The 14,534-nt window shown below is 37.6% G+C and overlaps 1 protein-coding gene across 3 annotated transcripts in view; it reads left to right on the plus strand.

Annotated features, from left to right (window-relative positions):
- The first annotated feature begins 7,914 nt into the window (after positions 1 to 7,914).
- GLRA3 (glycine receptor alpha 3) overlaps positions 7,915 to 14,534 on the plus strand; it is an 85,146-nt gene continuing 78,526 nt past the window's right edge. For 2 of the 3 annotated variants that reach the window (XM_058024485.1, XM_058024486.1), the window contains exon 1: positions 7,915 to 8,127. In XM_058024485.1, the coding sequence (XP_057880468.1) occupies positions 8,009 to 8,127 (119 nt within the window). In that variant the 5' untranslated portion in view covers positions 7,915 to 8,008. Of the gene's footprint in view, positions 8,128 to 8,710; positions 8,801 to 14,534 lie in introns of those variants that run through there. The other variant, XM_058024487.1, reaches the window with a different exon arrangement.

Genomic DNA, 14,534 nt, shown 5'->3' on the forward strand with positions numbered 1-14,534 from the left:
CAGCTTTATCATTACTGAAACTTTATGCTTTCAACTTGCATGATATTTTCAAACTACATCCCTTTAAGTTATGAATACATGATCGACTCACCCCTTCCTCCTTTCCAGAAGAATGAGGCTAATAAAAAAACCTCATTAAAAGGATGTCCAAATAGTTGCATTAAGTGAATCAACAAAACAGGAGTAGCTGTTTAGAATTACATCTCTCAAAGCTTTCCTAGAGCCCTCCGCATGTAAAGCAGTTTGCCACGTACAAACAAAAGCTGGACAGTGAGTTGAGAGCAGCACACCTTCAAAAAAACCCCAGTGATCAATTATTGAAACCATCTTCTCTCACTGTCAAGGTACTGTTAGGCAAAAAATCAGAGCACATCTCTGCACAATCCATAGCTTTAGTTGTACAGTCAAATTTTAAAGGACATTATGAGTGCTCATGGAAAAGTTTTTGTACTTGGCTTAGAACTAGAGTTATCAAAATAGTTTTCATCTAGAGCAAAAATCAGAAAGAAAGAAAATTTCAAACAGCTCCTAGAAATAATTCCAAAACACAGGCACAAATACAATACTGACTTAGGAAATAATATACTAACATCAGCTGATAGTCATGTTACAAGCCCTTCCCATATGGGCTTCCTCTCACATCTGTGTTTCAGTGATGAACAGCATTAGCTAGAGATGTATAAGTAGGAAGCATTAGATAAGAGCAAAACCAAACACTATCAGTTTGTTTCAGGGGAAAAAATTTAAATGATTAAACATGATCCTTTTCAAAGACATGACAGATACTGCAAACATGAAATAAGGAACAAGACAGTATGTTAGGAGGCAGATTGACTTGAGAATTAATAGAATGCAAATGAAACAAACAGTAAAATAATAGCAACATGAGAAGTCCAATAAACATCTGTCTTTTCCCTAATAGTAGGCATTATTACACCTCAATCCAAATGATCCAGTGATCCAAGCCCTTATAAACAAGTCAAAATATGTTATCAAGCACTCATTCCATATAAAACCAATGTAATGTAATTTATTATCACAAAAATAATACATTTTACAGTAAATTAATTGGCTGGAATAATAGGTCAATAGATGTAAAAAATTGTTTAAGAAAAGCTACTGAGGAAAAAGTGGGAAAAAATAGATTGGTTTTCATTCCCAACTCTGAGAATCAATTTTGAGTAACAATGTTTATAAAGAAACAGCCAGATACCAAACTCAACTTGTCCAGGTCTTACATTTAGAATCACTTTCCAGATCTCCTGGAAAAAAGGATCTTCTGCTACCTATTTATATCATACAGGAATCCAAAAGTTATTGAATGTTTACACAGCTCATAATATCCTTACTAGATTTGTGTCCTTTCTTTGTCCTTATTATGCATGTGTTCTGTACAGTCAGTAGAAAGGAGCTGAGCACAAACCACAGCAAGAGGAAGAGAACAATCACTGGGAGATTTTCCACTGTTTTATGTCTTTAGTATTTACTCTCTCCCTAAGTTCATATTTGTGTTTCTTACTCCCAGGACATACTGCAAAATCTGTGTACCCTCAAGATGAACAAGGAAAATGCTGTAAAGTAGGGCAGGATAAGAAAATCTGAGTATTCAGCTTTCATTCCTCTCTTTTTACGTACACCTGCTGTCACTATGGCTTTGCTCCATCTCTTCATGGCCACTGAGAAGTGCTTTTAGAAAGTAGTTTGGTTTGGGGTTTTGGTAGAGTTTTTTTACATTTTAATTTATAATACTTCAATGGAAAAAAAGGTAGTCCAGCCCAAACAGATTTCAAAAATATCTATCTAAACCCCTTCTTTAAGCACAAAAATCAACACAACCTAAAATATAAAGCATTGAGACATCCTCATTATAAGTGTACTCACCACAAGACCCACAGATTTTCAACTATATTAAAAGATAGTCTCAATAGTAAAACCTCTACTATGTTTCACACATGCAAGGAATCATATTGCTAGCATCAAAATCCATGGGAGTTAATTTGCACAGGTACAATATGCTTCTTTGTTATTTTTTTGCATGCAAAACCATCCCATGGGTGAATTAAAAAAAGCCCCACTCAAACAAAAAGAAGAAACTGAAAGTTGCACACTGGGAAAATGGCAGGCTCTGGATATTTAAGAATTGCTCTAATATGATTACATGGAGTAATTAAATTTTAAAAAAAGGAGCACTCACTAGCCTGCAGGAATGGTTTCCCTTGGGGCTTGAGCCAGCAAAACACTCACAGGGCAGCTGACTCCAGCAGAACAGCTCACTTGCTTTGAGCTAAGCAGAGTTAAACGGATTGAACCCTTGATTAATTAATGGAGCATTTTATACAAAGTATGAAATTAACTTGGAAATCTTTCTGCTTTTGATTGAACTGTGAACACAATGGTTCATAGGCATCTCTACCCTCTTTATAGACTGTTCCGATATCTGAGAGAAAATACTAAGTTCCCACTGATTCTTATTTTCTAAGAGAAATTATAAGAACATAAAGAGAAGATCAGGTCTTGCTCCAAGGCAGTCAATACACCACAGACAACAGATCAGCTACACCTCAGAGCTTCTTTTCAGTGATGACTACTTTTGGAGTACAAACTTATACTGCATTTATGCCCTTTCTTAGTTGTCTTTCTATGAAGTGAATACATAGAGACACTTTTTGTAACTCTTTGTAAATTTCTAATATTTAACAATAATTTTATATTTCGATAGCAGAAAACTTGGTGGTATTTTTATGTTTATACCTGTTATTTACAGGACAAGGAGTGTTTTCATGTGACATATTATTACTCTGAAATAAAATTTACATATTACGCTGAAATAACTCTTAGCATTGACTGGGATCTTACATTAAGAGTAAAGTATAGACCACTTATCTGCATTTTAATTTCTGTTACTACCATAACACACCTCTCCAGATACTGGTGTCTCATATAGATTAGCACAGATCAAAAGATCATGATGGATAAAAATGCTGCCACTGGAAGTCAGAAAATCCATCGGATTTATGAGAATTAAGGTTAAAGGTAGAATGTGTTTGAGAAGAAAAAATATCTGAAGAAAAATACATGCAATCTGGTGTTTCACAGTTTGGTAAAAGATTGAAAGTTTATTCAACCATGAATTAGAAACAATTTATTTGTATGCACCCCAAAATTAAATGCAATGGCAAAAAATCCTATTTATTTTCGTTATCCCAAGTCTTGCTTTCGAGGCAATGTATTCTCACAATGCTGTTTCAGCCTTGTGGTGAACACACACACATTTAATTTTTTAGAGAAAACTGTCTGGCAATAGCTTTCATACAGACTCCACTTTGTTTTTAGAGACTAAAATACATTTCTAAGCCTTTTCTTTCTTGTTGAGCTACACTGAACAACTACATTTTTCTTTTTAGTGAAGTTACTCTCATATTTTAAAAATGGCCTTCTATTTTAGGACTGCGTTCATTAAAAAACATATACATTCTATTTGTAGTTTTGTGTTTAGTAATAGGTCAAAGCCTCTGGGGTTTCACACTTGAATGAATTACATCCTGGGGAATCCTGTGTACTGAGAAAGCCAGAGTAATTAACATAATCAAACATGTCTCAGTAAAACCAGTATCTAAAACTACAGTGATGTCATATCCCATTACAACACCCCCTTTAAATGCTAGAATGTACAAACTGGCAATGCAAGTGTGGTAAGGAATACATACTTGAGGTCTTTACTCCTTACCATTATGATATGTGTGGTTTTCAGCTGTTAGTTTGGAAGCCAACCTTATAAGAAAGTAATGAACTCTAACTCTGTAGCTGAATATATCATTATAAAGCATTTGGGGTTTATAGGTTCACATGTTTTAGTATTGGAGCCATGGCTGACTTGAACTGAATCTCAAGGATCATCAGACTTTACCCAGTGGCTTCTGGACCAAACCCAGAATATACAACTGACCAAGCTCTAAAGACTTCATCATCTTTCAAGAAAGGTGATCGGTTTTGCTCCCTTTTAGGTATTTCAATAATTTAATTGCTTCAAAGTAAGACTATTATTCTTCTATTCTGTATTCATCTTTTATCTGGTTCCAGTCTTGCCAATTTACTACCTCTAATTATTTCAGATTTTAAATTTTTTCCTTGACTTCACAATTTCATTTGCTTCATGCAGGTGTCTGAAGACCTTTCAGTTTTTTACAAGATGAAGTTTAATCTTATATTTTAAAAAGTATTCCAAGCTGTAACATTCTTGTAGTTCTTTTCATAAACCTTTGAATTTTGTTGGCAGCCTTTTTACAGGATGATTAAACATACTGAACCATATTGTGTTTATGATTGGGCATACTAAAACAATAATAATAATTTCTCATGACTACAACTATGATTAAATTGTCTTAACAATCCAGAATAATGCTATCAAACCAAAAAGCACATTAATTATTCCTTCTACCCATATATGCACCTCAGTTCCTCTGTGTGAATAACTTGAAGTAGCTACATTATCTTGCATTCAGTTGTATAAATTTTGTGTTAATAAACTGAGGTAGACTATAATATTGACCCATCCTATTTCTTGTTGTCCTAATATACAAAGTTTTTCAAGCATCCCCATTTTTGGAACAACAACAATAAAAAATATTTTAATGATTCTCATTAGGAGCATCTTCTTCCAGTAGTCTTAAATCACTTTTGCCTCACAGGCTACTGTGAACACTTGAAGTTCACTCCTGGTGAACACTTCTCAAGCTTATAAACACAAGTGATTTACTTTCATATGTACCTAAATCATGGTTGAACCAGGGATATAGTAGCTATCCAGCCTGCTGGTTATAAGAAGAATTAGATACTGACTTTAGAATATTTTGGTAAAAACTTTTTTTCAACATACTGATGTTTTCCATTTGTAAAGAATGTACTTCAATTCACTTCTAATACTACTGAAAATAAATGAAGCAGCTCATTTATTTTCAGTAAGTATGCTGAGTTTTGTATGCGTGTGACACACACCAGCTACCATGCTATGAATTATGAGAAATATTACTTGATTTTTTTTAATATAAATAAACAACATTAATATTTGAGACGGAAGCTCTGATTCCTGGATTCTGGTTTTAAAATAGATGTTCAAACAAATCTCATTTTTCAATCTACTGTAACTGCCATAAGTATCAAAAGATACCATAAAGATCTTCTAAAGATGGGACATAGCCATTAGTTTAGCTCTATATAATAAGCAGGTAAGTCTACCAGTAATGATATGGAAAGACTAAAAAGGTGGTAATTAAAACAATATAGTAAAATTAAAAGAATAGGAAATATTTTATCAAAGTTTGAAGTCTACAGTAGTGTTTTGTTGAATTGGAATCTTTTATATATCAAGGTGCATTGTTTTAATTCACTCAGAAGAAAATATTTTAATATTCAACACTACCAGCAGAAAAGTTTGAAAACAGTCTCATTTAGCAGAATAAAATATTGCAATGGTAAACTGGCTACCTAAAGCATAAGCAAGCATATATATTTCCCACAAGGATTTTGAGAAGCTTGAACTCTGCATATCTAAAGTATAGCCTGCATTTATAATTAATAGAACTGCTCCTATTGGAGACATGGAGAGTTCGTGATGGCAGTTTCAACTAATAGCACCTTAAAAAAATGCATATGCCTCAGTGCAAATAAATTAAATTCGAACAATTCACTGTTGAAGTACATAATGCACAAAGATAAATAGCTCCTGGAGGAGCAGCCTCGCTGCATACTCATTTTAAGAGAAAAGAGAGGAATCAATTCTTCTAAACACAGAAAGAAAGTACTCCACTGATTCTGCAGAGCACCTGCATTGACAGAGTGTCCCTGAGCAAATAGAGGGATTTGTTAGTTTGTTTGCCATTGTGTTTTCAGTTGAAGGTGTAAACAAGTTTCTTTCATTATCATTGCTGACATTTAGGGCTACAGAGAGAAAAAAAACCCAAAAGGATCAACTTTTTGCAAAGTGGACCTAGAAACCTAGAGTATCCCTTCGTTTATGTAACCCCTACTAATTAAAAAAGTTCAGGGAATGGAGGAAAATTTGTTAGTGATGTTCTGGTGCATTCTTTGCCATACTCTTGATAGGTATCAACAAAGAAATCCCAACTGGCTCTGAAATGTGTGGTAGGCATTAATATTTAGTGATGCCTGCTTGGAACAACCTTGAAGAAGAGCTAAAAAAAAAGAACAGCAATATTGTAAAAATGGACAATGTAAATTAAGAACTGTGATGAAAGTCACATGTGGGGTATTTTTTGAAATAAAAAAAAAAAGACAATATACCAGCAGGTGGAACACGTGATTACTTTCAAGGTTTCTAATGAAATGCCTTCTTTCTAACTCACACCTATCTTTGGATATAAGGAATGCATAAAATCCCTGTTTCTTATTTCTTTCCTTCATCTCCTCTACTTGATGACCTTATAATTGTTTTTTTTTTTCTGTGTTAAAACTTTTTCTCTATTTCACTTTCTCTCTTTCAATCTTCCTTTTTCCGTAATGAATGTATTATACTTCCCTCAAATTTCAGTTTCTTTTTGTTTGCTTCACGTGCTTTATTTTGTTGAACCTTTGCCTTTTTCCACATCTGCTTCCATCTTTGGCCTTCAAGTTTTCTATGGCTTTTTAATAGTTTAAATAAGAGTCTGACATGAGATAATCCTGTGGGCTGTGCATTTGTTGGAGCTGCACAAGTATTGGGGCTGCCATCTGACTGTTAATGTTTCCTATTTAGTGGCTACAGGGAAAAATAGCAGGCACATCATTCTGAGGCAGTCGAGGAGAGGGAGATAGGCCCAGTCAGATGCTGTTCACAAATGCAGAGCTGTGTCCTGAACTGGACCTCCCAGATTTCTCTTTCCACTGGGTCTCTCTGGCATGACATGGCTGTTCAAGGAACATTGTCTTTTAGATTCACAGAGCAGCCCAACTTTACAATCTCATACATATTCTCCCCTTCTGCCTTTCTCCAGGTGTAGTCCTTCATGACAAATCCTTCATATTACTTTGTTGATAAACCATACAGATTACTAAAAGAATTTCTTAAACAATATTTCTCAATATCAATTCATAAAGCCCTCCCCTTGCTAAGGAAAGCTGAACCTGAAATGTTTGGTTTCTCTGACAATAAATGTAATCATGTCACTTCTCTACTGCCTGCTGTACTCGTAACATTGTTCTCTGTCCCCCCTGTTCTCATAAATAACTTTCTGGTTTCCCTATTAAGATGTTCTTTTCCATAATCCCTTCCACTCTCCTTCCCAGTCAAACTTTCAGACTCTTTGGGTTTCCCTATTAGCCCACCCTATAGTTCTAGATCTTCTCTCTTTTCTGAAAAGTCAAATAGAACAGGATATACTTTTTCTGTGTCAATCAGCGCTGTATTTTAAAAGAGGCTGAAACACAGAGATGGGTTTTTCACACCCCCTCAGCCATTTCCTAAGTAAAATCCTACCCCCAGACCTACAGGCAAAGCAGAAGCGCCCCTCTTTGCCCAGTCTTTTCCGAGACCCTAGGTTCAGTGAGTTCACCCGGCCTCTCTGACGGCAGCTACCCCGTGTAGGCATCGACTCGGCGGCCCGGTCCCCGCGGCAGGGACGGCGCTGGGGCAGGAGCCGTTCTGGGCCCCGCCAGCCCCGGCGGAGCGTCCCGGTCCCGCCCCGCGCCCCCGCGCCGGCCGCGCTCTCGGGGGCGGCCTCAGCCGGCCCGGCCCAGCCTCCCGCCCGCCCCGCCGCCGGCCGCGCCGCGCCCCGTGCCCGGGATGCGTCCGGCGGCCGAGAGCCGGCTGCTGCCAGGAGCCGGGGGCAGCCGGGCGGGCAGCGGGGCTCCCGCCGCCGCCGCGGCCGGGATCGGCTCCCGCTGGGCTGCGATGCGGAGCGGCGGGGCGGGCGCGGCGGGGCCCAGCGGGAGGGCGCCCAGGCGCTGAGGCGGGCGAGGAGCCGCCGGAGCTCTCCAGGGTGCTGGGCTGCTGCCCGCCCGCAGAGCCCCTCCGATGCCTCCGACACCGCCGCTCCCGGGCTCCGCCGCGTCTGCGAGCAGCATGGCCCGGATTCGGTACCTCCGCGCCGCTGTCTCGGGGTTTTATCTGTGGGAAGCTGCGGTCCTGCTCAGGTGAGTTGCTTTCTTTGGCGAACTAGAGGCGTCCCCGTTCCCGGGTGTCGGGCAGCTGAAGTGCCTGGGACGGGTGCGGACAGCCGCCGCGGTCACCGCCTTTCCTCACCACGGACGCGCGGCTACCTTCGGCAGCCAGGCTGTGGGCACAGAAACTAAATGCGTGAGCTCCACGCTTCCTGAACGGCTCCATAACACTGCACTGTCCCGAATCCCATTTTGAATTTTACAAGCAGGAGGTTGTGTACTTCCTTCACTTGCTCGCAGATGGAGTTTCCCTGTAAGATCTGTGAATTTTATAATTGCTTTTAGCAGGAATTGTAGCGTCAACGATACTGAAAATTCTTAAGGTGCAAAGTGTCTATATGTAAAAGTTATGGAAGATGATCTGAGTTGGGAATATAAAGACTTCTTTATTACTGTCAGTTCTTTTCAGCAAAATGAAAATCACAGATTGCCTCAGGTCAGAAGTCTTGTGCAGAAACAGAGAAACACTAGCTGAGTGTTTCTGAGAGGATATGGTCTACAGAAGTTCCCTTAAGAGGGAAAGATTTGCTGTGCTACTGACAGTCTACGATTTGTATTATGAAAGATGGCAACATATCCATAAATTATGACCTGAGTAGAAGACTGAGGTTCGTACGGCTTTCTCAGCCCAGCACACTCTTTTTAGGTAAAGTGATGTTACTGTATCAATGTAAGCATTCTTTTAACACGTAGCTCTGGAAGTGTGGTGATACCAGGCTAAAATGAACTTAGAAAGTTCATTTTAGAACCAGAATCACCACACTTCCAGAGAAAGAGACTTCAATGTCTTATATTCACTGCTGATGCAGTTAACCATGCTTGTTATCAACAAACATTCTAGCCCTGTATCACAATAAACAAACTATGGCATATAACATGACAGTGCCAGACTATTTTAAAAATCACATTGTTATTTAACAGACAAAAATCGAAACTTAAATTTGAAAAGAGAGTTTGGGGATTATACATGTAAGGGTTTTATAAACATGAAGTTAAGCCAGCAGCATGTATTCCCCACAATGATGGCACACTTCACAAGTGCTCACAGGTTTATAGAAAATCTTTCAATTTTGAAGTTAATTTAATGATGTCAACGTATGTAACATAAATATTTTATAATGCAATTTTATTGTAATTGTGCCAAAAGAAAGAGATTTTAAGAAAATTGGTCACATGGTATGAGATTGACACTGTGAGGAAAGAGTCAATGCATGCATATTACACTTTAAATCTTGCAGTGAGTATTTAATGTTCAGTGTAGGTGACCAAACACTTGTGTAGTGTAAGCAATAAAAGCAGTACTATGCTATTTTTTTCTATTTCAATGTACTTATGGAACTTATTTCTCCTCTGCATATCATTCCATGCAAATGGTTGAATTGTTCATCCTTTATTTTAACAACATAAAAACATTTATTCCAAAGGGGAAAAAAAGCTATAAAGTCAGTTATGAAAGTCATAGAGGTATTTTTCATCACATAAATCTGTACCAATAATCTGAATTGTTTCCAAACATATGCAGATATCTTATGTAGCATAAATTCAAACTATTCTCTTCAACATCCAGATAACTGTTGTATTGCAATAACATTTTGCTTATAAATAGTCACTTTATGATAATGAACATGGTTACTGTGCACATGGGCTATATAGTTGGAGAAAGAGTTCAGAAAGCTGCTCAAAGTCCATGTTTATCTTCCATATCAATCTCAAGATAGAGACTGCTGATGACTTTAGGTCTAGAAATAATACATGAGAAACCTGAGCCGGTTCAAAACATAGGAGTCTTCTCCACACTTTGAAAACGGGGAAAAAATGAAAAAAAAATGTAAAATATGAAAACCTGTAAAATTCTCAACTTTCCTAGAGCTATTAATTCTATTTCTTTTCCAACTTAAGCCTTGTGAAATGATTCCCATTGGAGCAAAGGGAGCAGGGAATAGTAGAATGCTGCTCCTACTCTCTGTTAGACACAGACTCCAGCCTTAGAACCTGTGTAACACTTGATGGGAAGGTGGGTGTGCTATGGATTTCTAGGAACAGTCAAAGTGGTTTATTTACTCAAACACTTTGGAAGAAATGATGGTATCTTCTTTTACATTGTGCAACTTTGAAACTTTTCTGCTCTTCATTGAGAAACTAAAGGCTGTGTGAGAAAACTGAATGAAACTAACAAGAAAAGCCTTCATTACTTGTCCAACAGCCCTTAGGCTATTTAAAATTAATGTTTAAATTGCATGCCTGTGAAGACAGGAAAAGAGATAGTTTTCAGTGTAAATTTGGACTGGCTATTTTAATGAGCAAAGTCTCAAGATGCATGCTTAACAAGAAGAAACTTCACCTGATTTATTTTTTTTTTTAATAACTCATTCTTCATTCCACATCAAAAGATCCTTCAAATTGCAGTGACTGAAACAAGATGTATATTGGTCATTATTTGGTCTAATTATTTGGTCTCTGAAAGATGTAGGGAAAAAAATTAGAAGAGCAATGAAGCTGGGAAAGGGTCTAGAGGAGCAGCTGAGAGAGTGGAGTTGTTTAATCTGGAGAAGAGGAGGCTCAGGGGGGACCTTATTGCTCTCCACAACTCCCAGAAAGCAGGGTGCAGCCAGGTGGGGATCAGCCTGTTCTCCCAGGCAACAAGTGACAGGACAAGGGGAAATGGCCTCAAGCTGTGCCAGGGAAGATCCACATTGGATACCAGGAAGAATTTGTTCATGGAGAGAGTGGTCAAGCATTAGAATGGGCTGCTCAGGTGGGTGGTGGAGTCACCATCCCTGGAGGTGTTCAAGAAATGACTGGATATGGCACTTAGAGCTGTGGTTTGGTTGAGAAGGTGGTGTTCAGTCAAAGGTTGTACTTCATGATCTTGTGTTCTTTTCCAATCTTAACGATTTCATGATTATCCATAGTCCTTCATAATACTGTGCATGTTTGTACTGTTATATCATACAGTACAAACATGTATGATACAGTACGATACAGTACATACACACACATACTGGTAATGTATTAATATATCTTAAACCTGAAAAACAATGGTTAAAGTACATTCTTGTGCTTTAACACAATGGTTAAAGCACTCTTCTTTATGCAATATATTTGAGGATAGAGAGAAAATCTATTATCAGACCCAAAATAAAAAAAAAACTCTTGCTTATTAATATTACTGCCAGTCTGAGCCTGAGTGTGATACTAAGAGGGTATGGGTGTAAAAAAGAGGCAAAATCTAGGGAAAATAATGTAATGTAGCCTTGAAATAACTGTAATTTACTATCAAAGAAAGGAAAAAAATTCTGAGATATAGTTGGAAGTTAAAATAATGTCTAAGACTGAGTATTTTCCTGAGTTTTCAATAAAGTAATAGTGTTAACAAAAATTCCTCTGGATTTGCCTGAATTCCAAAAGGTCATGATGAAAGCAAGATCATATTTGTAGAGTAAATGCAAAGATCAGATTTGTGATCCAAAAACAGTTTCATAACAGCTCAAGAACTTTCACAGACACCAGCACTGATCTGTTAGAGCTATGCTGTAGGGGAATTGGAGGTATTTGCTTTTTCCTTGGAGGATGTAATCTATCTATTTTATATGTAGACCTGTGTATGAGGAAAGAACAGGATGAAAAGGTAGACTGCACTGGGGAAATGCAAAATAGATTCTCCCTATGTGGTATTTCTTTATTTGTCTACATTAGCATAGACTAAGAACCGTGCTACAATTAGACTCTTGCCTCTTTCCTTGTTCTTTTCACTACTCCATTGAACTTACATTAAAGAAAACAGTATCGCAGACACAGATAATTGCTCTTAAAAAACAGATTTTTGTGGGAAAAACCTCCATGCAACCTAACGTTGGGGCATATCTGAGTTTAAGGTTAACTGATTTTGAAATTGTTCCTGCATTTCATTGCAAATTGATTTCAGGTGAATAGCTATAAGAGGCAGAAGTCATTATCCTTTAGGCCAGTATTAGTTCCTTGAAATAATGAAAGAGAAAAAATACAACAGGTAAAAACTATTAATTCTGACATAGCATCATAAACACCTTTGAAAATAAAGATTTTCATGTGCTCTAATGAAGCTTCAGTAGCTTATTAATATGTTAATAATTAGACCTACAATGCTACTCAAGAAATAAAAGTGTCCAAATCAAGATGTGAATAAAAGTTTGTAAAAGAAAATCTGCTAAAGCAAGATAACAGCACTGAGGCACAATGCCTTTCCTTGGCAGCCCAGACTTAATATGAAAGTTAGTTTCTGTGGAATAAATCAGGTGACAGACTCCAGGTCCCATGAAAAGCACTTAGCACAGGAAGGGTAGGCAAGCTGGGAGCTCAGACTCACAGGAGCGCAGGAAGGAACAGGATTCTGCCATAAAAGTTTGCAATCCCACAGCACTTGTGCAGGAGAACAGTTCAAAAGTTCAAACTGATGGGCAAAGGTGGTACTGAAGAGGTATGCCCAAGGTCAAAGCCAAAGGGTCTGGTCAGCAGGTCAGGCCCACGAGGGAAATGATGAAGGTACAAGACTGGGTGAAAGCATGCTTGCACACTAGCTCGTGCAGAGACCACAAGAATCTCCCCAGCATTTCTGAGGGTGAAAAAAAAGGAAAAGCAAACACAAGTCCTCAGAGAAGAGAGGTGAGCCCCTGCTGAGGGTTCTTCAAAACAAACCTCTCTGTTTCGAAGCTGAGTTACCAGAGCTCACACTGAGCCCAGTCAAATTCCTGTGATGAAGGGTCCTTCCAAAAGTCTAAGAGGAGAGCATCAGTACCGTAAGGAAAGCATTGCATTTTCCTAAACTCAGACAAAAGTGACAAAAAGGGGTTTTGTGACCCCTTATTTGAATATGTAATTCGAATGCTCTTGTATATCAGCTCTACCAATTTCTCTTCTATTTCAACTATACCACTGAAGACACTGAAATCCTTTTGTACCAAACAGGTACAATTTTTACTTTACATGAGTAAAAATTTGATTAGTGCTTTAGCTATCCATTCTTTATTTCTATAAAAATGTGGTGATTTTTCTAAGTGATTATCATCTTTATAATTTCAGGAAAGGATAATATATATTATGTATATATTTTTGTGTTTACAGTACTATAACCTTTAAGAAAATTAAATAATACAGAAATTTCAGTTAAAACCATGAATTTTTCAATTCTTACAGTGTTAGTGACATTTTCTTACTTTTCAACTTCTTTTAATTCATTCCTAGCCAACTGATGGTAACAACAACAGAAAGCAAGTAATATTGTGAGATAAGTGCTGTGCTTCTGTATGATGATAAATGTAATAGCTCCTCTATAATATTGGTTTTGTCCAGGCATCCTAGAAATCATGACAATCAGAGAAAATAAAAATTTTTACAAGATTAGAGCTTCTTATTTTAACAGATTCAGAATACAGGCTTCAAATGACCTTACTGAGTATTATGTAATAATACCTATAGGGAATTATTCCTGCAAATCAGCTTTTCTCAAGTAATGAATGATGAAGAGCCCTTTTCTGTGGTGTTGCTTCATGTCCTCTTTACTGCTTTTCCTACTAAAGTTCATGATGTTTAGTGAAAGAATCAGTGAAGGAAGATAGGAAATAGAAGATATCACTTTCACTGATAAATAGGCATCATGAATAGGTCACATAAAAGGCACCTGTTTGAGGATATCAACTACCAGCAAAAAGGGAACATCTCAGAGAGCAGGAAAATACACTGTAAAAAACTATGTTTAACAAGGATGCAGGACCAAAACAGAAGAATAAGAGCATCAGAAAGCAGAATAGTTTGTACGGTAAAGTCAAGAAAAAAGGATGAGAATCTTAAAGACTATACTTTTTTCCTAGCATAATTTCTTCTTTTTTATGGTTTTTGAGGCAATATTATCCTTTCTGGCTGTCCTTTCTGCCTTTAGATGGTATGGCAATGGAAGTGTAAGAAGTGACAATAAAAAGAAAAAATGAGAAAAAAACATAGGTGGTATGTATTTATATAAGTATAAAATAATGCATTTCATTATTACATTTCCAGCCAGATGTCTAATGAATTGCTCCAACACATTATTGAATACAACAGCAAACAGGGTAACAACACCTGATCTACACTTAACTGGACTTTCCACATAATGAACAGAATCACAGAACCATAGAATCACAGATCACAGAATCACAGAATTAGGTTGGAGAAGACCTCTAAGACCATCACATCCTTTGAATGAACATCCTCATGTTAACTAGACCATGGCATTAAGTTCCACATCCAGTCTTTCATTAAACATCTGCAGGGACAGTGACTCCACACTCCAAATTTTTATATAATTTTTCCATACCACATACCACCCTGTTACTTCTCTGGGCTTACCTCTGGTGCACAAAATGAGT

Source organism: Melospiza georgiana, chromosome 5 (genome assembly GCF_028018845.1).
Source record: "Melospiza georgiana isolate bMelGeo1 chromosome 5, bMelGeo1.pri, whole genome shotgun sequence".
NCBI classification, from domain to species: domain Eukaryota; kingdom Metazoa; phylum Chordata; class Aves; order Passeriformes; family Passerellidae; genus Melospiza; species Melospiza georgiana.